The following is a 20,189-nucleotide window of genomic DNA, read 5'->3' as shown; positions in this document are numbered from 1 at the left end:
AGCAGAAAGGTTTCACAATGAGCTATTTAAATATTCCCAGGGGAAGAGAGCGTCCCCAAATGTTCTTGGGGTAATAGCGTCAAATGGGATATTCTAAACCAGTGCTTTGCTCAAACTGTGATGAAGGGCTAATTTGTGAAATTTCTAATCCTGTGGAAACCAATGCTTCTGTAAAATACAATGGAAATGAATTACTAGGGAGTAAAATAAAATTTAAAATCAAGACATGCAAAACTCAAACCCCAAATTTTATTTATTAAGTTCAACAGACACAAAATTATTCCGTCAGATTGCTCTAAATGCTCACACTTTTGATTTCTGCACTTACCTCATCGTGGATCACAGTTTGTTCAGGAACTGGTGGTCTGCAGAGCATACCTTGAGACTGAAGTGGTGAACTGGGTGTTTTGACCTATTAGAAGGTTGAGAAATAAATTCAGTGGATTGCAACAAATATTTTCTTAATGGAATAGAATAGAATAGAAAATATGTTTGGCTGTAATAAGGGTGAGTATGGTTTTCTGAAAGTTTTTAGTTATATACACACTCAACATTGGGCCAGCACACACCTGCCTGGCTATGTCTATATAACAATATAACAAGTGCACCCAGCCTCCACCATGCCTGTACCTGCCCTGGGGCCTTCCATGATCCAGCAAGTTAAGGGTTAATGCCTGGCACATCAGGGAACTCCAAGACCCTTCTCGAACTCTTGAACTTCTGATTGGACTATTATCAGACCATGCTGCTTGTTAAATATTTCAGTATTACTCCTGATTAGATACACATATCTGCATACAGATGTGGAGATATCTGCAGATGTAGGTGCTGGGTGGGGAGTAGAAAAGAGTCACGATTAATAAGTCTGAGAAACATTTCTGGACTGGGCTGCCCACCAGTTGGCAGGTATCCCCCCAGAATAGAGAGCATGTGTTTGGAGGGTGGCCCCCTAATGACTCCCATTCTGCCCCAGTTCCAGCGGCCCCAGGAGCAGTACCCACCCCTGAAGTTTGGGACGGTGCCCAATGGGTCCACGGAGAAGAACATTCGCAGCAACTACCCCGACATGCACAGCTACATGGTGCGCTACAACCAGCCCCGCGTAGAGGAAGCGCTCACTCAGCTCAAGGCAGGGTCAGCGCAGATGCGGGCTGGGGAGCTGGGGGGGCCCTGGGGGCCCTGAGGATGCACAGAAGCAGCCAGGAGTTGGGGGTTACTCAGCAGTCTCAGAGGTCAGCCAGGGATGGGTCAGCTTAAAAGGCAAAGGTCATCGGGGGTGGCAATGAACTCCCCCTTCCAGAAGTAGGGTCCTTCTGATGTTTTCAGGGGTCCAGTAGTTATGGATTCTGGGGCCAGACTGCCAGGATTCAAATCCTGGCTTTGTCCCTTCTTGGCTGTGTGACATTGGACAAGTCACTTAATCTCTCTGAGCCTCAGTTTCCTTCTCTGCAAAATAGGGGTAACAAGAGGACCCACCTCATAAGGTTGTTACAAGAATTGTTATAGTTGCTATTCTTATTAATTAATATAACATTATATTATTATGGTGATTATTACTAGTTAATCTATGCAAAAGGTTTAGAAAAGTGCCTGGCACACCGTAGGTGTCTTCTATTATTACTGTCATTGTAGTTATCATTAGATCTAGACTCACTGGAATCAGTACAGATGCTCCCTGACTTAATGATGGTTTGATCTAGGATTTTTTAACTTTACAATGGTGCAAAAGCAATGTGCACTCAGTAGAAACCATACTTTGAGTTTTGAATCTGAATCTTTCCCTGGGCTGGCAGCATGCAGTGTGATCCTCTCCGGGGATGCTGGGCAGTGGCAGTGAGCCACAGCTCCTAGTCAGCCATGCAGTCACGAGGGTAAACAACTGATATACTTACAACCATTCTGTACCCGCACAACCACTGTGTTTTCTCACTTTCAGCACAGCACGAATAAATTACATGAGCTATTCAACACTTAACTTACAAAATATGTTAGATGATTTTGTGTTAGATGATTTTGCCCAACTGTAGGCTAATGTAAGGATTTAGTTATTCAGCATGCATTTATTTTCTTAGCCTCTATTCTATGTCAGGCAGTGAACATACAGACTGTTGTCCCTGCCTTCAAGGGGCTTGGGGTCTAGAGGAAGGAAATGAACAAGAAACATACAAACAGAAAAATCAGCACCATCTCAGAACCGATTGCAGAACGTAAAGCTAGGCTTCGCATACATATGAAAGTCATTCATTCATTTAGAACAATTTTAAAGAGCACCAACTCTGTGCCAGGCACAGTTCCTGAACTGGATAGCAGTTGTCAACGAATTAGGTAAGTCTCTTGGATCCGGTAGGAGTACTTTAAACAGACAGAGAGGCTTCCTTCTCCCTCACAAGAAAATATCTAGGGTTGGTATAATACTTCAAAGATACCATCAGCAATCCAAACTCTTTCCACATATTTGTTCTGTTAATCTTAGATCAGAGAACTTCATGCTCATTTTGGTTGCCTTGTGATCACAAGATGGCCGCTGCACCTCTGTGGAGCATATCTTGGTTCCAAGCAAGAAGGACGAGGAAGAGTGAGAGCAGAGGATTTTTTCCTGGCAAGGCCCTGCCTTTTTTGTTGGGGAAAGTATACCTTTCTCAGGGACTTGTGGCTACTTCTCAGAGTGTGTCAGATGGCCACTCCTAGCTGCAAGGGAAGCTGGGAAATTGAGGATGTTGGCTTTCCAGCCTCTTTGTAGAAATGGCAGAGGAAGTGGTTGTAAACAGAGACTGGTTGCCAAGCTATCTGCCGGAATCCTGTCCTTGTGGAGTTTGTATTTTGCCTCTTAGCAGCTTCTGTCTTGCATCCTCTCCTTCTCCCGTGCTCCGTGTCCTCTCAGTTCCTGGGGGTCACGAGTCTCATCTCCCATCTCTCCCTGAGCCCTGTCTCTGCAAGCCTCTTGTCTCTGACACTGAGAACCTCGGCACTTCCTTATCAGTCACCTCTGCTTTCTCTTGCCTTATATAACTGCTGTTCTCTGCCCCATTTCACACCCCCGTTTCTCCTTTACTCCCCCCCTTAATGAAGCACCATTAACAAGAGGTGGTTTCAATAATAGGCTTTTCTTTTTTAACTGAGACTGGGCAGGACCACTGCTAATGTTTGCAGGGCTGACACAAGAGTGCAAATGGAGGCTCCCTTACCATATGTCTAATTATTTAAACTTAAGAAATCAAGCGAGCAAACCATTCAGTATGTGGGGTCCTCTGCCTTGACAAATATACCTTCACAAACAGAAAGGCTAATAAATTCGAGTTCCGAGTTCTCAGGGTTCCACGAGAGAACCAGACTCCCTGTCCTCCCTCCCAAGTCTGTTTCCTTGCCTTTCCCAGCTTCTCAACGCTACCTGCACCCCGTGGTTCGGGGCCCTGAGTCACTCAAACTGCTCGCACAGTTACACCTCCTACCCGGACTGATCTGATTGTCCTCCCAACCTCTTCCAAGGACCCTGTGACTACACTGGGCCCATCCCGATAATCCAGGACCATCTCGCACCCCAAGGTCATGAATTTAATCCCATCTGCAAAGTCTCTTTTTCTATCTAAGAGAACACATCCACAGGTCCCATGTATTAGGGTGTGAGACCTTTGGGGGTGGCCATCATTCTGTCTATCATAGGCCCATAGAGCATAATCCCCCAGGGAGGTGCAGATTCTGGGTGGGCACAACCCCTTGACCAGAGACTCCTCTGGCGGTGGGAAAGGAGCATGGGGGAGTCCTCGAAAGCATGGGGTCCAGAGCAGCACTCCCTTGCTGAAGACCTAAGGTAGATACAGAGTTTGGAGAACCACGGGCAGAGGTGTTAGAACACGGCACAGGAAAAGTCCTTTTTAAAAAAGGGGTGTATTCATCCAGTTATCCATTCTTCTCTCTAGAGTCCAGTTTTCCCTATCGTACCATATAACGAGGGGGTTCTGGTGTCCCCCAGGGGGTGCTTTACAGCACTGCTTTTAAAACCAGATGGTGCTGGGTTTCAATGGGACCTGCACCCGGTACTTGCTGTGGACTCTGGGGCAAGTCAGCTCAGCCCCTGAGCCCTTACTTTTGCCCTCATCATATGGGGTCAGCAATCCACCCAGTTGCTAAGTGGCTCTGGGGAACAATATCAAGAGCCCACATTCCTCTTTCTTCTGTCTCTTTTCCTCTCTGGGGCCAGTGGCTCTCATCCCAGTCTCTCTGCACATACTGGCTCCTGGCTGCAGTTGGCTTCATGAATTCTGAATGGCCCCGTTTCCATGCAACCTTCAGCTCCAGGGTCCGATCTGATCCCTTGCACACGTAGGTTCAGCTTTACATCCCCGCTAGTGAGAATCCGAGTGGTCCAGCAGGTCAATTCAGGTGTGCCATGGGTAGAACTGCTGGGTCATGGGAAGAGGTATGCTTAGCTTCAAAAGACGCTGCCAGACACTTTCCGAAGTGGTTATACCAATTACACTCTGGTCAGCAGTGCACAAGTCTGCGTGTTCTGTGTCCTTGCCAAGGCTTGGTATCATTCCCGTTATCGTGTTAATTTGCTATAGTGTTTATTATATTTCAAGTTCTGTTCTAACTCACTTAAGTTCATTATTAGTTTGCTAGGGCTGTTGTAACAAAAATTTACGGTCACACAGTTCTGGAGGCTGGAAGTACCCCTGGTTCCTTCTGAGAGGGTCGTGAGGGAGGGATCTGTTGGCCTTTGTCCTTGGCTTGTAAATGGCCATCTTCCCTTCGTCGTCCATCCATGTGTCTCTGTTCAAATTTACTCTTTCTGTCAGAACACTAATCCTACTGGATTAGGGCCCCGACCCCATTTTAACCTATGTAAAGACCCTATCCCCAACTAAATTCACATTCTGAGGCATTGGGGTAGGACTTCAACATAGGAGTGTTAGGGGACACAGTCAACACGTAACACTTCATGGGTGAACATTATTAGTATTATTCCCACTTTATAGATGAAGAAACTAAGGCACTGTAAGATCCCACAGCCGCTGAGTGGCAGAGCTGGGATTTGAACCCTGGCCATTCTGATCCCAGCCCCTCAACCACTATACTACCTCGCCTCACAAGGCAGCAGGAAGCCGGGTCACCGTCCTTGGGTCCCTCCCCAGGCCCTTCGCCCGAAGCTTCCTGGATTCACAAAGGACACCTGTTTCTCACTGACACCTCTTGCTCTGATTTCCTGCGTCTGCTAACTTCTTTTTCTCCCCAGTGTTCCTCATTTTTAGTTCTATTTTTATCAGTTACACATCCACATGGTCTGGGGAGTCAAGTCAGATTTTTTAAATGGAAACCAACAAGTTTCCCTTCTGCCTGCCCTCCATCTCTCCCACCTCAGAGGAATCTGCTTCCACCTCATTTATTGTACCATTTTGATATTTATGTCTCTGTCTCTAAACGCATGTTTGTATGGCCACCTATTGATTTTTCAATTTTAGGCATTTTCCATTCACTTCTCACTATGGAAGACACACGCTCATACTCTTATTTAAATTACTCCCGCCTCCCACATTGTGATTCTGGCTAGATGAATATGCAGTGCTTACATATTATGACTGGGTAAATGCTCCCACAGCTGCCATAAGTAGTAAACCATGATTACTTTCCTCTCCTGCACATTCTTTGTTTTTCCTGAAGTTAATAATTGTCTCTTTTTTCCCCAGTTACTTAGTAGCTGATTTTTCTTTGTGCTTAGCTAATTCAAACCCAAATTCTCTGTTAACTATATGAATCCCTTCTTCATATGTTGAGATACATCAGGTACTACGAGAATTTAGTGTTACTGAAGAAGTTTCTCTGGTGCCCTTTCAATGCAAAGCCACTATGTTGATCCCTTCACCTCCTGCTGCTTCAGATCCCACTGCTTAGTTTTCCTGGGTTTTGCTCTCTCACTTTTGAGCTTCCTGAAAAAAAGCACGTGGGGGGTAAAATTTTAGAGACATTGCATACCTGAAAACATATTTACTCTTGATGGATTATCTGGCTGGGTATAAAATCCTGACCTGGAAATCATTTTCCCCCAGAATTTTTGAAGGCATCACTCCATTATTTTCTAATTTTCACTGAGACTGTTGAAAAATCCAGTCATTCTGATTCCTAAGTCTTGTATGTGACCTTTCTTTTCTCAGTTCTCAGTATGCTGACATTTCTGTGCTATGTGTCTTTATCTATTTTCATTGCTGGATTTTCGGTTACATCCTCATGTCATTTGTTCCCTCCATATCTCTGTTGTTTCTGAAACTCTTATTAATTTGATATTGGACTTCCTGAACTGTATTTCTTTTATTCACTCTCTTATTTTTCCATCTCTTTATCCTCCTGCTCCATTTTCCAAGAGATTTTCTTAATATTATCTTCCATTCTTTCTTTTATTAAGCTTTTCATTTCTGCTGTTAGGTTTCTAATTTCTAAGAACTCTTCCTTTTTTTGCTGAATATTTATAATATTTTATAAATTTTATAGTATCTGATTTTATAATATCTTATTCATGGTTCAGAGTTTCAGTAGCTTGTCTTGTTTCTCTGATGACATTAATAATAGTTGTTGGTTTTTTAACATTTTTTCTCCTCTGCATAATGTTTCCTCCAAGTCCTACCACCCCCCACCTCCAATTTGTTTGTTTTGTTTCTATATTTCTTATTAGAGGCTTTATCTAATAATCCTTGGTAGTCTGTTCATATTTGGGTGTGGGAGTCCAAAAATCTCTAAGCAGTGGGCCTGTGGATACATGAGTGGGGTTGTTGACTATGCACTTCACTGTAGGTGATCTGTCTGGACTATTTTTGCTGGGGAATTCCAATGTTAAGTCTTTTTCAGTCTCTTGGCTTAGTCATAAATATAATACATTTGTGTGTGTGTATACACACACACACACACACACACTCTCTGTATATAGTATGCTTATATGTATATAAAATGTTTCAATATAGAAAGGAACAAAGAAGAAAACAAATAGCGAACTGTGATCTCCCTGACAAGATAACCCCTAATGACATGAAAGTCAAAGGGCATTCATTCACTCATTCACTCATCCAACAAACATTTATTGTTAAGATCTTCTTGCACAAGACCCTGGGCTAGGCACCAAGGGGATAACTGAACAAATCAAAGTCTCTGCCCCTTGGAGCTCTTCCATTCCAGTCTGGGAGACAGACACATGTGTATGTCTAGAGCAGCGCTTTCCAATTGCCCTTTCTGCAATGATGGAAATGTTCTAGACCTGTGTGGTCCAGTATGGTAGCCACCAGCTTTTGATCACTTGAAATGTGGTTGCTGTGACTAAGGAACTGAATTTTTTATGTTAATTACATTTTAAATTCAAATAGCCACATGTGGCTAGTAGTTACCGCCACTAGAAAATTCCATCCTTACAGAGAGGTAGGAAGGTAGTGGCAGCTCTATATGGCTTTGGCTGGCTCACATACCAAAGTCAGGCTTACCGTGCTGTTGAGGCAGCTGACCTCAAGGGAAAAGAAAGCAAGTGAATCTCTTAAAAAGAAATAAAGAAACATCTCCTGCCAACCAGTTCTGGAAGGCAATTCCATGGATATTCAATTAGACACATAGGAGGGGCAAAAAAGGAAAATCAAGTCCTTTTTCCCTACAATAAGAGTCATTTTTTTTTCTTTCAGATCAATTAAACCATGTATGCATGCACACGTCTTTATACCTTCTTTACTAAAGGTACACACTGTTCTCATCTTGTTTTTCTATGAAGGAAAACCTCTTGGCATCTCTTCCATATTAATGAAATATTACCTCTCAGCTCCAGTGTCTGGTCCACAGAACACCCACCTCAAACCAGCCTGAATTTGTTTATTCAACCACTCTTTATTAAGCACCTGTTGTGTGCCAGGCACTGTTCTAGACTGTGGAAAGGTACCTCCCTCTGAGAACTATTTGGTGTTTGTTCAGATGACCAAAATTTTACCCCATGAAATATATAATTTTAAAGAATAAATATGGAGTTATACTCTGGGATTCCAGAACTAGGTTTTTAATTTTTTCTCATTAATACACCCTGGACATCTTCACATGTCGGATCATACACATTTATCTTATTTCATAGACTAGTTGCCCAGTGTTCTGCAGTGTGGATTCATTATTCCACATATATTTACAGCCACCCTGTGTGTGCCAGGAGCTCTGCTAGTTGCAGCCTGGCACATGACTGACTTGGACGCTGCCCTCCTGGGGCTTGCATTCTAGTAGGGGAGGCTGAGATTAATCAAATAATCACAGAAATAAATGTAAAATGGAAGCAGCTATAAAGGAAGACATGTGGCATGTGCCACAGTGTATTCATTTGTGAGAATTAATTCCATATCCCAGCTTGTCTTCCCACCAAGTTTTAGAAATTAGGGCCTAGTGGGAGAACCCAAGCATATTATAAGGCATGTCTGGACCTGTGTTTCCCTGTCTGAATAACAGACCTAGTAGTTTCTCCCTCATAGGAATGTTTCAAGGATTAAATGAATATTGTAGTAGAACAGTGCCTGGCACAACAAAAGTGATCATTAGCATTATTATTACTTGTATAATTCCCTTTTCTGAGCCTCATCCTCCCCTTTAAAATGGAATATATAGGACCTTCTTAGAGGACTATGGTGAAGATTAAATGAGTAATTATTTCATTAACAGTCACAGCTAGCATTTGTCCAGCACTTCCTCAGCACCCAGCACTCTCTAGATTTTTGCAACAACCCAGAAAGGGAGGTACTGCTGTTCTCCCCATTTTACAGATTGAAATTGAGGCACAAGAGGTACAGTGACTTGCTGAAGAGTTCACCCCTAGTTAGCATTTGGTGCAGCAGCAGGGCAGAAGTGAGAGGGGTTCCAGGCTGGGCCAGAAGGGCATCTGGGGGGGACTGACTCTGCCCTTCATGCCCCCTACCCTCAGGAAGCTGGATGCCTTCATCTATGACGCAGCCGTGCTCAATTACATGGCCCGCAAGGATGAGGGCTGCAAGCTCGTCACCATCGGCTCCGGCAAGGTCTTTGCTACCACGGGCTACGGCATCGCCCTGCACAAGGGCTCCCGCTGGAAGCGGCCCATCGACCTGGCGCTGCTGCAGTTCCTGGGGGACGGTGCGACTGCCCACAGGGATGCCTGAGGGGGGCGGGCAAGAGCCCCGGCTGCTGGGGAAGGAGGGGATGAGGATGGCGACAGCAGGGTCTGAGGGAGGAGGGCTCTGGGCGCCCCGACTGCTGTATCAGAGCGGAGGGTCCTCAGAGGGCGCCTGTGGAAGGTGATCTTCGAGCCCTCTCTCCCCAGATGAGATTGAGATGCTGGAGCGGCTGTGGCTCTCCGGGATCTGCCACAATGACAAAATCGAAGTGATGAGCAGCAAGCTGGACATCGACAACATGGCAGGTGTCTTCTACATGCTCCTGGTGGCCATGGGCCTTTCCCTGCTGGTCTTCGCCTGGGAGCACCTGGTGTACTGGCGTCTGCGGCACTGCCTGGGGCCAACCCACCGCATGGACTTCCTGCTGGCCTTCTCCAGGGTAGGGGGAGCAGGGGAGGCAGAAGGGGAAGGATGGGGCAAACAGGCAGGGATGCCTAGAAACAGGGGAGACCCGGGCCGAGGGGCAGGAGAGGAGGGAGGGATGCAGCGAAGGCCTGTGGCCCGGACATCTCGCGCTGATTCTCTGCCTCTCCCGCGGCCCCTCAGGGCATGTACAGCTGCTGCAGCGCCGAGGCCGCCCCGCCGCCGGCCAAGCCCCCGCCGCCACCGCAGCCGCTGCCCAGCCCCGTGTACCCGGCGGCGCGGCCCCCGCCAGGCCCCGCGCCTTTCGTGCCCCGCGAGCGCGCAGCCGTGGACCGGTGGCGCCGCGCAAAAGGTGCCGGGCCGCCTGGGAGCGCGGGCCTGGCCGACGGCTTCCACCGCTACTACGGTCCCATCGAGCCCCAGGGCCTGGGCCTGGGCGTGGGCGAGGTGCGCGCGGCGCCCCGGGGCGCGGCCGGGCGCCCGATGTCCCCGCCGGCCACGCAGCCCCCGCAGAAGCCGCCGCCCTCCTACTTCGCCATCGTGCGTGACAAGGAGCCGGCCGAGCCCCCCGCCGGAGCCTTCCCTGGCTTCCCGTCGCCGCCTGCGCCCCCTGCCGCCGCCGCCGCCGCCGTCGGGCCGCCTCTTTGCCGCTTGGCCTTCGAGGACGAGAGCCCGCCGGCACCCGCGCGCTGGCCGCGTTCCGACCCCGAGAGCCAACCCCTTCTGGGGCCGGGCGCTGGGGGCGCGGGGGGCGCGGGCGCTGGAGCCCAGGCCGCGCCGCCCCCGTGCCGCGCCGCGCCGCCCCCCTGCCCTTACCTCGACCTCGAGCCGTCGCCGTCGGACTCGGAGGACTCGGAGAGCCTGGGCGGCGCGTCGCTGGGCGGCCTGGAGCCCTGGTGGTTCGCCGACTTCCCCTACCCGTACGCCGAGCGCCTGGGGCCGCCGCCCGGCCGCTACTGGTCGGTCGACAAGCTCGGGGGTTGGCGCGCCGGCAGCTGGGACTACCTGCCCCCGCGCAGCGGCCCGGCCGCCTGGCACTGCCGCCACTGCGCCAGCCTGGAGCTGCTGCCGCCGCCGCGCCATCTCAGCTGTTCGCACGACGGCCTGGACGGCGGCTGGTGGGCGCCGCCGCCGCCGCCCTGGGCCGCGGGACCCCTGCCCCGGCGCCGGGCCCGCTGCGGGTGCCCGCGGCCGCACCCTCACCGCCCGCGGGCCTCTCACCGCGTGCCCGCCGCCGCCGCGCCGCATCACCACCGGCACCGGCGCGCAGCGGGGCCCTGGGACGTCCCGCCACCTGCACCCACCTCGCGCTCGCTGGAGGACCTCAGCTCGTGCCCCCGCGCCGCCCCCGCGCGCAGGCTCACTGGGCCCTCCCGCCACGCGCGCCGGTGCCCGCACGCCGCGCACTGGGGGCCGCCGCTGCCCGCCGCGCCCCACCGGAGACACCGGGGCGGGGACCTGGGTACCCGCAGGGGCTCGGCGCACTTCTCCAGCCTCGAGTCCGAGGTATGACGCAGCCCCGGGAGCCCCACCGTCCCCTCGGTCAGCGCAGGCCACGGCCCGAGGGGGCACGCGCCAAGGACAGCACCCGCGTGGGTTGGGAAGTTAAAAAAAGGACCTGGCCGGACCCCGCCTGGAGCAGCGTCCTGCGCCCCTTTGCTTGAGGGGCAACGCAAGCCGGAGGGGATTTGTCCCCCAAATCTCACCCGGCCTGAGAGTGAGGGGGCGGGGTTCTCGGAGCCCATTGGAGTTTTTTTTAAACCCGACAAGGGCTTTTTAACGTCACCAGATGGGGCGGGAGGTGGGGAGGGGTCTCGCCACTCCCGCACCCCACCCCCACGCCCGGGGCCGTGGCCCCCACATCACTGTGCAGCTCCCCGGCCCCAGCCACGTCTCCGGGGAAGCCCGTTTTTAACCGTTCATCCATCGGGACTCAAAACTGTGAGATGCGTTGCCAAACTGTGACCCCAGATCTTGGCCCCGCCACACAGAAACCCCTGACCCCAGACTGTGACTTCCAACCCCTACAAATGGTCATCCGACCCCAGACTGTGACCCCTGACCCCAAACTGTGACCTGAATCCCAGACTGTGCCCTGACCAGACTGTGACCCTTGACGTCAAACCGTGACACACACCCCTCCTTTTCCACCCTGTCGTTTTTCCCTATTTTGACCTAGGACACGACTCGCGCCAACGGAAGTCCCACCTCCCTCTGCCCCAGCGTTGTTCCCAGCCTCCATCCGGTCAAGAGTTCCCACCCTGTTGCACCTCACTACCAGCCCCAGGTGCCACGAACCACACATCCTCCTCAGATCCAACCCTTACTTCGATCCCTCAGTGAAGACCCAGGAGACCCCCAAAAGCTTCCTCTTGCCAGATCTTCAGCCGGGTCTGGAGCTGGGTTGTGGAGAGGAGGGTCCGGGAGTTCACATTCACCACCAACCCCCCTTCCCACTCTCCTGTTCCACATTGCAGTGTTTGGAATAAACCATGTTTTTATGCCTCCTCAGTACAAGTGTGTGTTCCGTGTCTGTCTCTGCCCTCCTCAAACTTCTCTGGAGGAAACAGAAACTGAGGAAAGTCCCACAGAGGAAGAGGGGGTTAGAAAAAGAATTAGAGCAAAAACCGAGAGGCAGGAAGTGGGAGACAAAGACCCCAATAAGACAAGGACTGAGACGGGTGAGGGTGGACAGAGTCTTAGAGAGAAGGGACGAGAAAGATCAGGGATCAAAACATTCTGGATCAAACCTAGGGTCCCATTCCTATAGCTACAGTCCACGCAGCTTTCTAGATTCTTAATATTCTGTTCATGCAAGCAAGGAGAATGTCTCATATATCCCATCCAATCCCTATACTCTGAATGCCGTTAATCTTACCAACGAGAATCTATTTCTAACATTTCATTATGCCGATTAGTCAAACCTCTGCTGCTGATGGGCAATAAAGAGATCCGAAGCACTTGTAATAGCTACCCCCAGAGGATGGACTTTCTGATTAGGTGCTCGCTGACAATAGCTGCAATGTGAACGCCTGGTTAGGCAACTGCCTGCCTCAAAAGGGTAGATTCAACCGACTTACACGTAATAATCACCCCGTCTACACTAAAGCATTTTGAAGTAAATTGAAGCCATCATATAACGAGGAGAAAAGGAACCGGTTTTATGGATCTTCAGGAGAGCTGAAAGCAAACCTCCTTGCCAGTAAAAACTCTTATTTGCACATATGAATAATGAGTGGGAAAGCGAAAAAGCACTGGGAGTCAAACGTGGAAGATGTGTTCGGGGCTCGGTACACCTCTAGTGGGTGGAGAAAACAGACCTCCTCCAGAACTACAACTCCCAGGAGGCCTTGCCGCTCCGCGATAAGAGCGCCACCCAATCACGCGCAGAGTGTAGTTACTCCGTAGCCCGCGGGCCTCGGTTGCTAGGCCGGAACGGCGTTACCCTAGTTCTCCTTCCCTTCTCTCCACCGCCCTCCTTCACCTGGTGAACTAGGAGGTTTCCAAGGTAACCGCGCAGCCGGGAGGATCTCAGAAGGAGGAAAAAGTACAACCCGGAAGTGGCGCTCCTACCTCGCGCCGGCAGTGCGAGGGCTCGAAGATGGCGGCGCGCAAGGGTCGGCGGCGCACGTGTGAACCCGGGGTCCCCATGGAGGCCGAGTCCCCCGTTGAGGCGTCTGAGGGCCCGGCCCAGGTCTACCTGCCTGGCCGGGGACCGCCGCTGCGCGAAGGAGAGGAGCTGGTCATGGACGAGGAGGCCTACGTGTTGTACCATCGAGCGCAGACGGGTAGGGCTGGGGGCCCGGACTCCTGGGTCCCGAGGAAGGAGGGGACTTGAACCCTGGCTCTTCAGGGGGCTGGTCCTGAGCCTTTAACGTAAGAGGCGCGCTGAGAGGGAAGAAGACTGGGCCTAAAAGGGATGATACGTCCTCTACGGGCTTAGATCCCTCTGGCCCCTGAGGGCGTGAGATCTCCGTCCCATTCGAATTCTCCAGCCCCTCTTTCCTCCCCCAGGCGCCCCCTGCCTCAGCTTTGACATAGTCCGCGATCACCTGGGAGACAGCCGGACCGAGCTTCCCCTTACCCTTTACTTGTGTGCTGGGACCCAGGCGGAGAGCGCCCAGAGCAACAGGTGAGACCTAAGGCTTTCCCTCCGGGCTGGGCCTCCAGCTCCCCTTCCTCGGGGCCCAGAAGTTGGGGTTTTAAGCCTTCCTCTCCTGCTTCCTAAGGGACCTAGCATCCAGTGCCTCACTCGCCCCACACTTTCTCCCAGACTGATGATGCTTCGGATGCACAATCTGCATGGGACGAAGCCCCCGCCGTCAGAGGGCAGCGATGACGAGGAGGAAGAGGAAGAGGACGAAGAAGAGCGGAAGCCTCAGCTGGAGCTGGCTATGGTGCCCCACTACGGCGGCATCAACCGAGTCCGGGTAGGTGAAGCCCCGGGAACCGGCTGTGCATTCTCAGGAGCACACCCTCAACCCCCACGTCCAGGCCCTTCAGCTTTTAGAAAAGCACCTGGCCTTTATTTATGTATTATTTATACAGATTTTAGCTATTGTGATAAGGTGCCATGGTGACATTTTTTGTTCATTCCTCTTCTAAAATTGTGAAAGTTAGAAAACTTATCTGATGGGGCTGATGTGGAGATGAAGTGGAGTAATTTAGTTATTTCAATAACTGAACTGTAATCAGTCATCCCTTCAGGTGCCAGAGACTGCATCTGGTTGTAGTGTGAGATACATGTTTGCTGTTATTGCTCAGGAACTGTTCTGAGCACTGGTGGGGCTTTTGTGCTACAGAGGTAGAGCCCCGGAACCTTCTGATCAGGTAGATGTGTGAATTAAATGGGATTATGTATGAGCAGCACTTAGCACCGTGCTTGGCTGGCATTTCTTTCTGTGTTTCCATTAAACTGTTACCACGTTTCCGGGTCTTGCTCTACACTCGGGGGTGTAACAGGGAGCAGAAGGTCTCTGGCTTTATGAAACTTTCCTGCTAGTGGGGAAGAGAATGAGAAAAAACTGAGTAAATGTGTAGCATGCCCAAAGGTGCTAAGTGTTGCAGAGAAAAATAAAAGCCAGGTAAGGAAATGAGGGTGTCCTTCAGAGTGCGTTTGCTGTTTTGAATAGCGTGGTCAGGGAGGTGTTCACCAATTTGAACAGAGACCCACAGGAAGTGAGGGAATGAGCCAAGAATGTCTGTGGGAAAGGTTTATAGGCAAGGGAAACAAAAGTGCAAAGGCCTTGGGGTGAACTTGCCATGTTGAGGAGTTTTGAGGGAAGCTGGGGAGACCAGTGTATCTGCAGAATAGACAAGGAAGAGTGGAGATTTGGTGTGTAGGCATGGAGGAGACAGATTGTTTAGGGCTGTGTAGGCCATTGTAAGGACGTGGCTTTTCCTTGGGGACAATTGGGAGCCACTAGAGAGGGTTTAGAGCAGAGAAGATGGGATCTCTGGCTGCCATATTGAGAATAGCCTGCAGGGACGCAGGGGCAGGGAAGGCCTGTAAAGAGGCTATAATTCTGGGGAAGGATGACATCGGTAGCACGAAGGACAGCAACAGAGATAGCAAGGAGTTGGAAGTGGTGCATTTTGAATGTAGCCAGCATTGGTGGTGGGTGTGAGGAAGAAGAGACAAGTGAATGAGGCCTGCGGTTTGGGCCCCGAGATGGGAGACAGGTGAGGAGTAGGTTGCAGGCAGTGGTTAGGAGCTTGGCTTTGGCCGTATGAAGCCTGAATGGTCAGTGTAAGATAAATTCTAGTCGAAATAAGCAGGCGAAGAGAGGCGACAAAGGGCCAGGTAGTTTATTTGAACACCCCGGGCGAGGTTCTGCGGTCTGGCTATCACAGGCCAGGAAAGTCACACTCAGCAGGGCAGGCAGCAAGTTTTTGAAGAAGGTAGGGGGAGGCAGAGCTTAGATTCACAGCGGCGTGAGGATTGGCTGGCTTAAGGCACATTTTTCAGGTTGAGAGGGGGCAGCAACCTGGGACTTTGGCACGTCATCAGTGTCTGACGTGCTCACCCCTCTCCCCAGTGCCTTCAACCTTACAGTCAGTACAATATGAGTCTGGAATTGAGGTAGGCTAGGGCTACTGGAAACCTTGACGCTGAATACCACCTCCTAGTGAGTGAATGAACAGAGGCAGAGAGATCCAAGGACAGGCCTGTGACCCGTCAACATTTAGAGGGTTACAGAGACCAGGAGTCTGAGCGCACTCCTGAGGTTTTAGGGAGTTGCATCCTCCGTTTCTAGGGGCCAGGAATGAGTATTGCTCTCCTGCTGCTGCTACCTCCCCACACTGTGGGGAGCTGTCCCAGGTACCACGCTGGTCTAGGAGGTGGTGATTCTGTTCCAGCAAAGGTGTCTGGGTGCTACAGTCCCAGCCAGGGGGCAGGGGTGGGAGGGGAGGAGGAGGTGTCTGAGGAACGGCACTTGCGGGTCTCATGGACGCTCGGAGGTGTGGTCACCACCCCGAGCCGCCTGTCCCTCCCACCTACCTGTTCTCCCTCCTCTTGCAGGTGTCATGGCTGGGGGAGGAGCCAGTGGCTGGGGTGTGGTCAGAGAAGGGCCAGGTGGAGGTGTTTGCGCTGCGACGGCTTCTGCAGGTGGTGGATGACCCTCAGGCCCTGGCGACCTTCCTCCGGGAGGAGCAGACCCGAGTGAAGCCTATTTTTGCCTTCGCTGGCCACATGGGCGAGGGCTTTGCCCTGGACTGGTCCCCCCGTGTGCCTGGTGAGTCCCTGGGGTGTGCAGTTGTTCTGGGCATGGGAAGGAGCAGGATCGAAAGCCAGGGTAGGTGCTAAGTAAGGCTTCTGGGAGGGGATCCAGCTGTAGCCAGCTGGGACCAGGTGGTTTCCTGACTTTCCCCCAGGGCGCCTGCTGACGGGTGACTGCCAGAAGAACATCCACCTCTGGACACCTACGGAAGGCGGCTCCTGGCACGTGGACCAGCGGCCATTCGTGGGCCACACATGCTCTGTGGAGGACCTGCAGTGGTCTCCAACTGAGGACACAGTGAGGGAGCACCAGGGGTCTAGACTCCTGGGTCTTAGAGGAGAGGCCAGGGGCGGGTCCTAGTGAGGGGAACTCTACAAGAGAGGGCAGCCTACTGCTAATCCTTGGTCTCCTGGGTAGGGTGGGGGGTCCACTAGGGTCACCGAGGCTCTACCTTGTCCAGGTATTCGCCTCCTGCTCAGCTGATGCCTCCATTCGCATCTGGGACATCCGGGCTGCCCCCAGCAAGGCCTGCATGCTCACCACCACCACTGCCCACGATGGGGACATCAACGTCATCAGCTGGAGCCGCCGGGAGCCCTTCCTGCTCAGTGGCGGGGATGATGGGGCCCTCAAGGTCTGGGACCTGCGGCAGTTCAAGGTACTTCCCCAGCCAGGCTCCTGGGCAGGAGGAGCTCCTGCCCCCAGCAGCTGCTAGCGTTTGTGGGTTTTCCTCCCTTACGTGGTTTTGTACAGCAGAGCTAGGGAGCCCCATCAGGGAACAGATGAGGAAACAGGTACACAGAGGTAGACTGTGGCTGGTATGGGGTCACTCCCACCAGCTGGAGACTTGAGCAGAAAGGAAGAGGCTGGGCAGCAGCAGACGCAGCAGCTCCCCCTGCCTGTGGGGCAGCAGTGTGGCGGCTGTGCTGCTCCAGGTCTCAGGGGCTTGCAGGAACTAGTTTCTCTTTTAGTGGGTGTTATAGCAGCAGCTGAGAATCGGAGCCCAGCTAACTCATTGCAGGAGAAGAAACTGAGACACAGAAAGGACAGAGCTGAGATGACATTACCGTCCAGCTGAGGTGACTTTGCAGAGCTGAGAGGGGCTCTGGGAAGAAGTTGCAGCTTCTGAAATCACTCTGGGCAAAGCCATAATAACCTCATATGGCTCGGTGCCTTCCCAAGACACGGTATTGTCATCTTTTTTGCCCCATCAGTGTAATGGGTTCTATAGAGTCAGCCCTGTGGAAGCTTCTAGAACTCGATTCTAATCCCTAAGGCAAATGGTCGTCACCTGTGGTTACATGACTAACCATTGGAACTTTGGAACCACTTCTCCAAGTTAGAGTCCAATCCCCAGGGAGAAGTGCTGTTCTTGGCATCAGCTGCCTCTGTGTCGGGCCGGGGAGTCAAGCTTCTGCTCCCTTACGGCCGTCATAGAATCAGCAGGGAGAGCACGTCCCTTCAGAGGAGAGGAGACCGAGACAACACCCAGGGGGCGGCAAGGTGGGGATTCTAGGAGCTGCAGCAGCGAGGGTCTGTGCAGGTGAAGCCACGCTTTCCAGCAGCCCCTGGGACACTACAGCTTTATTACCAGCTGTACTTTGCCCTCTGACCCGGTCCAAGAATCTGGGCTTGTAGTAGGAGCCTGGTTGAACCTGAAGGCTGGAGAAGGGAAGTGGGGTCAGGCTGAGGTGCTCAGGGCCCTGGTCTCCCATCTTCCCATAGTCTGGTTCCCCGGTGGCCACTTTCAAGCAGCATGTGGCCCCTGTGACCTCTGTCGAGTGGCACCCCCAGGACGGTGGGGTCTTCGCAGCGTCGGGGGCAGACAACCAGATCACACAGTGGGACCTGGCAGTGGAGAGGGACCCTGAGGCCGGCGACACGGAGACCGACCCCGGGCTGGCAGGCCTCCCGCAGCAGCTGCTGTTCGTGCACCAGGGCGAGACGGACCTGAAGGAGCTGCACTGGCACCCTCAGTGCCCTGGGGTCCTAGTCAGCACCGCCCTGTCGGGCTTCACCGTCTTCCGCACCATCAGCGTCTGAGGGAGCCCGGCGGTGCCTGCTCTGGGCTTCCCCTTGGAATCTGAGGGTGGAGGTGGTTCCCCGGGGGGGGTTCGTTCAGATCTGGACCGGTGCCCTCCGGAAGGACTCCATTCCTTCCAGCGGCTGCCACGAGGGACAGTGACTCACTGTTCTCTGGAAAGACGTGGTTTGGTCTGATGACTCCTTTTGCCAGAGGATATGATTTGCCCCATGACTAAAAACTGCTAGGTTTGGTCCAGGGACCCCTTCAAACAAAGGACTTGGTTTGACCCAGTGACCTCCACTTGTCAGAAGACTCAGTTGGCCCATTTTCCAGGTGGACCTAGTGTGGCCTGCGTCACTGTGAATGTTCCGTCAGCCGTGGCACTTGGCTTGACCCTTTTTGGTCTCTGTGCCAGGACCCAGTCTTGACCACCAGTCTCCTCCAGGGAAATCAAGTGCTTTACAATGGCTGGATTTGAGGGGTGGGTTCCTCCAGCAGTTTTGTTTTACCCCTTGTCTTCCTGCCAGCTGGGTTGGGCCAGGACTCCCCCATGTGGGGCTTCCCGGGGCAAGGCCTTCTCTGCTCCCTCCTGCCCCAAAGGCAGGTGCCGTGTAGGGAGTGATGGGTGTTCCTGAAGCAATAAAGGACTAGAATGAGGCCTGGTACGGGAGGCTCATCCTGTTGGCCCCTTCCCACAGGAAATAGGGGAGGTGTGGATCTGGCACGGGACTGTCCAGAGGCCACTGGGCTGAGGGGTCCCCGGGGCTCCCTGCTCCATGTAGTTCAACCCTCAGTCTACTGGGGGCTATCCAGTTCTGCCATCCCTAAATTTTATCCCACCTGGAACTCACTTGAGGTCTCTGGAGTATCTCGCCTGTGCCCCCCAACTTCTTATGGCTTCATCTTAGAGGGCTCCCCCATTTCTCTGACCTCCCATCACTGTCCCCTGTATCGTCTCACCATCTCTGTGTCCCCCCTCCAAGTCCCCATCTTCCTGTGTCTCCCTGCCCCCTCCCCTCCCTCGTCTTGTCTCCTGGCCTCCGTCTCCTCTCCAGCCTGTTTGGGCTGCCGCCCAGTCGCCCTGCCTGGCTGTCCTCCCTGGCTCCCCCTCTGCGGCTCTAAGCTGGCCCCGCCCCCTGCCCCCCTCCATCCCGGCCTCGGATCTGCCTTTGGATACAGGGGTTGAGTGCCGGCACAGGCCCCAGGGGCCAAGGATAGACGGCAGCAGCTCAGCACCCGCAGAGGCCTCCCCTTGGCCCTAGGAGAGGACCCCCAACCCTGGCGGCGGGTATGGGGGTGGGCCGCCCCCCCAGGTATGTGCCTCCAGACAGAGGCCTCAGGGATGGGGCCTGGGCCTGAGCCATCCCACCTCCCACCCCTCCCTCACTCACCTCCTCAGGAAGGTCCTGTCTCACCCTCAGTGACATATTCCAGCCCCAAAACAATCTCCCCGCAGGTCCAGTGCCCCCAGCTCTGACCCCCTCTGTTTCCTGCCTTTCTCAGCCCCCAGTCTTTCTCCCTTCAAGATCCTCTCTTTCTTGCTCCATCTCTGTCTTCTGTCAGGGCACCTTCACAGCTGTCTCCCCGTCTTTCCCTTTCCTGAGACATGATCTCCATTGCTCTTCCCAGCTGCTCCTAGTCAGTCTGTGTCTTCCACTCTGGGTCCCTGTCCCCCTCTTGGCCCCACACCTGTCCTCCCCACTCTGAGCCTCTGCCTTCAGTCTCTGCCCAAACCCCTTCCTGTCAATCTGCCCCCCAGCCTGCAGTCCAGATGCCCAGGTAGATGGGGGCTGGGGGGACCCTCAGGGTCTCGGGAAGAGTGAAAGTGCTTCCCGGGGGGATGGAGGTTGGGGCGTGAGGGTGAAGCTTCACGGCCCCAGATTAGACAGTGACTGACATGAAGATGATGCACCTTAAGCCCCGTGTTTC

General features: G+C 52.9%; 2 protein-coding genes across 2 annotated transcripts in view; both read left to right on the top strand.

Moving 5' to 3' along the window:
• GRIN2D (glutamate ionotropic receptor NMDA type subunit 2D) overlaps positions 1-12,023 on the top strand; it is a 29,125-nt gene extending 17,102 nt beyond the window's left edge. The window contains exons 11-14 of the mRNA XM_073225685.1: positions 974-1,134; positions 8,921-9,108; positions 9,296-9,528; positions 9,696-12,023. Of these exons, the coding sequence (XP_073081786.1) occupies positions 974-1,134; positions 8,921-9,108; positions 9,296-9,528; positions 9,696-11,024 (1,911 nt within the window). The 3' untranslated portion in view covers positions 11,025-12,023. The remainder of the gene's footprint in view (positions 1-973; positions 1,135-8,920; positions 9,109-9,295; positions 9,529-9,695) is intronic.
• Positions 12,024-12,894: 871 nt separating this feature from the next.
• Positions 12,895-18,917, top strand: GRWD1 (glutamate rich WD repeat containing 1). The gene is made up of 7 exons (XM_017644829.3): positions 12,895-13,300; positions 13,527-13,644; positions 13,786-13,942; positions 16,036-16,249; positions 16,389-16,531; positions 16,695-16,892; positions 17,960-18,917. The coding sequence occupies exons 1-7, from the start codon at positions 13,114-13,116 to the stop codon at positions 18,275-18,277; spliced, it is 1,335 nt and encodes a 444-aa protein (XP_017500318.2). The 5' UTR covers positions 12,895-13,113; the 3' UTR covers positions 18,278-18,917.
• Positions 18,918-20,189: the final 1,272 nt, after the last annotated feature.

This window comes from Manis javanica, chromosome 17, assembly GCF_040802235.1.
Source record: "Manis javanica isolate MJ-LG chromosome 17, MJ_LKY, whole genome shotgun sequence".
Classification (NCBI taxonomy): domain Eukaryota; kingdom Metazoa; phylum Chordata; class Mammalia; order Pholidota; family Manidae; genus Manis; species Manis javanica.
The sequence above is the reverse complement of the archived record's forward strand: the minus strand, read 5'-3'. Positions and strand labels throughout refer to the sequence as shown.

Coding starts and splice junctions, on each gene's coding strand:
- GRWD1 (XM_017644829.3), top strand. CDS start 13,114: ATGGCGGCGCGCAAGGGTCGGCGGCGCACGTGTGAACCCGGGGTCCCC. Junction 13,645..13,785: donor GAGAGCGCCCAGAGCAACAG/GTGAGACCTAAG, acceptor ACTTTCTCCCAG/ACTGATGATGCTTCGGATGC. Junction 16,250..16,388: donor CTGGTCCCCCCGTGTGCCTG/GTGAGTCCCTGG, acceptor ACTTTCCCCCAG/GGCGCCTGCTGACGGGTGAC.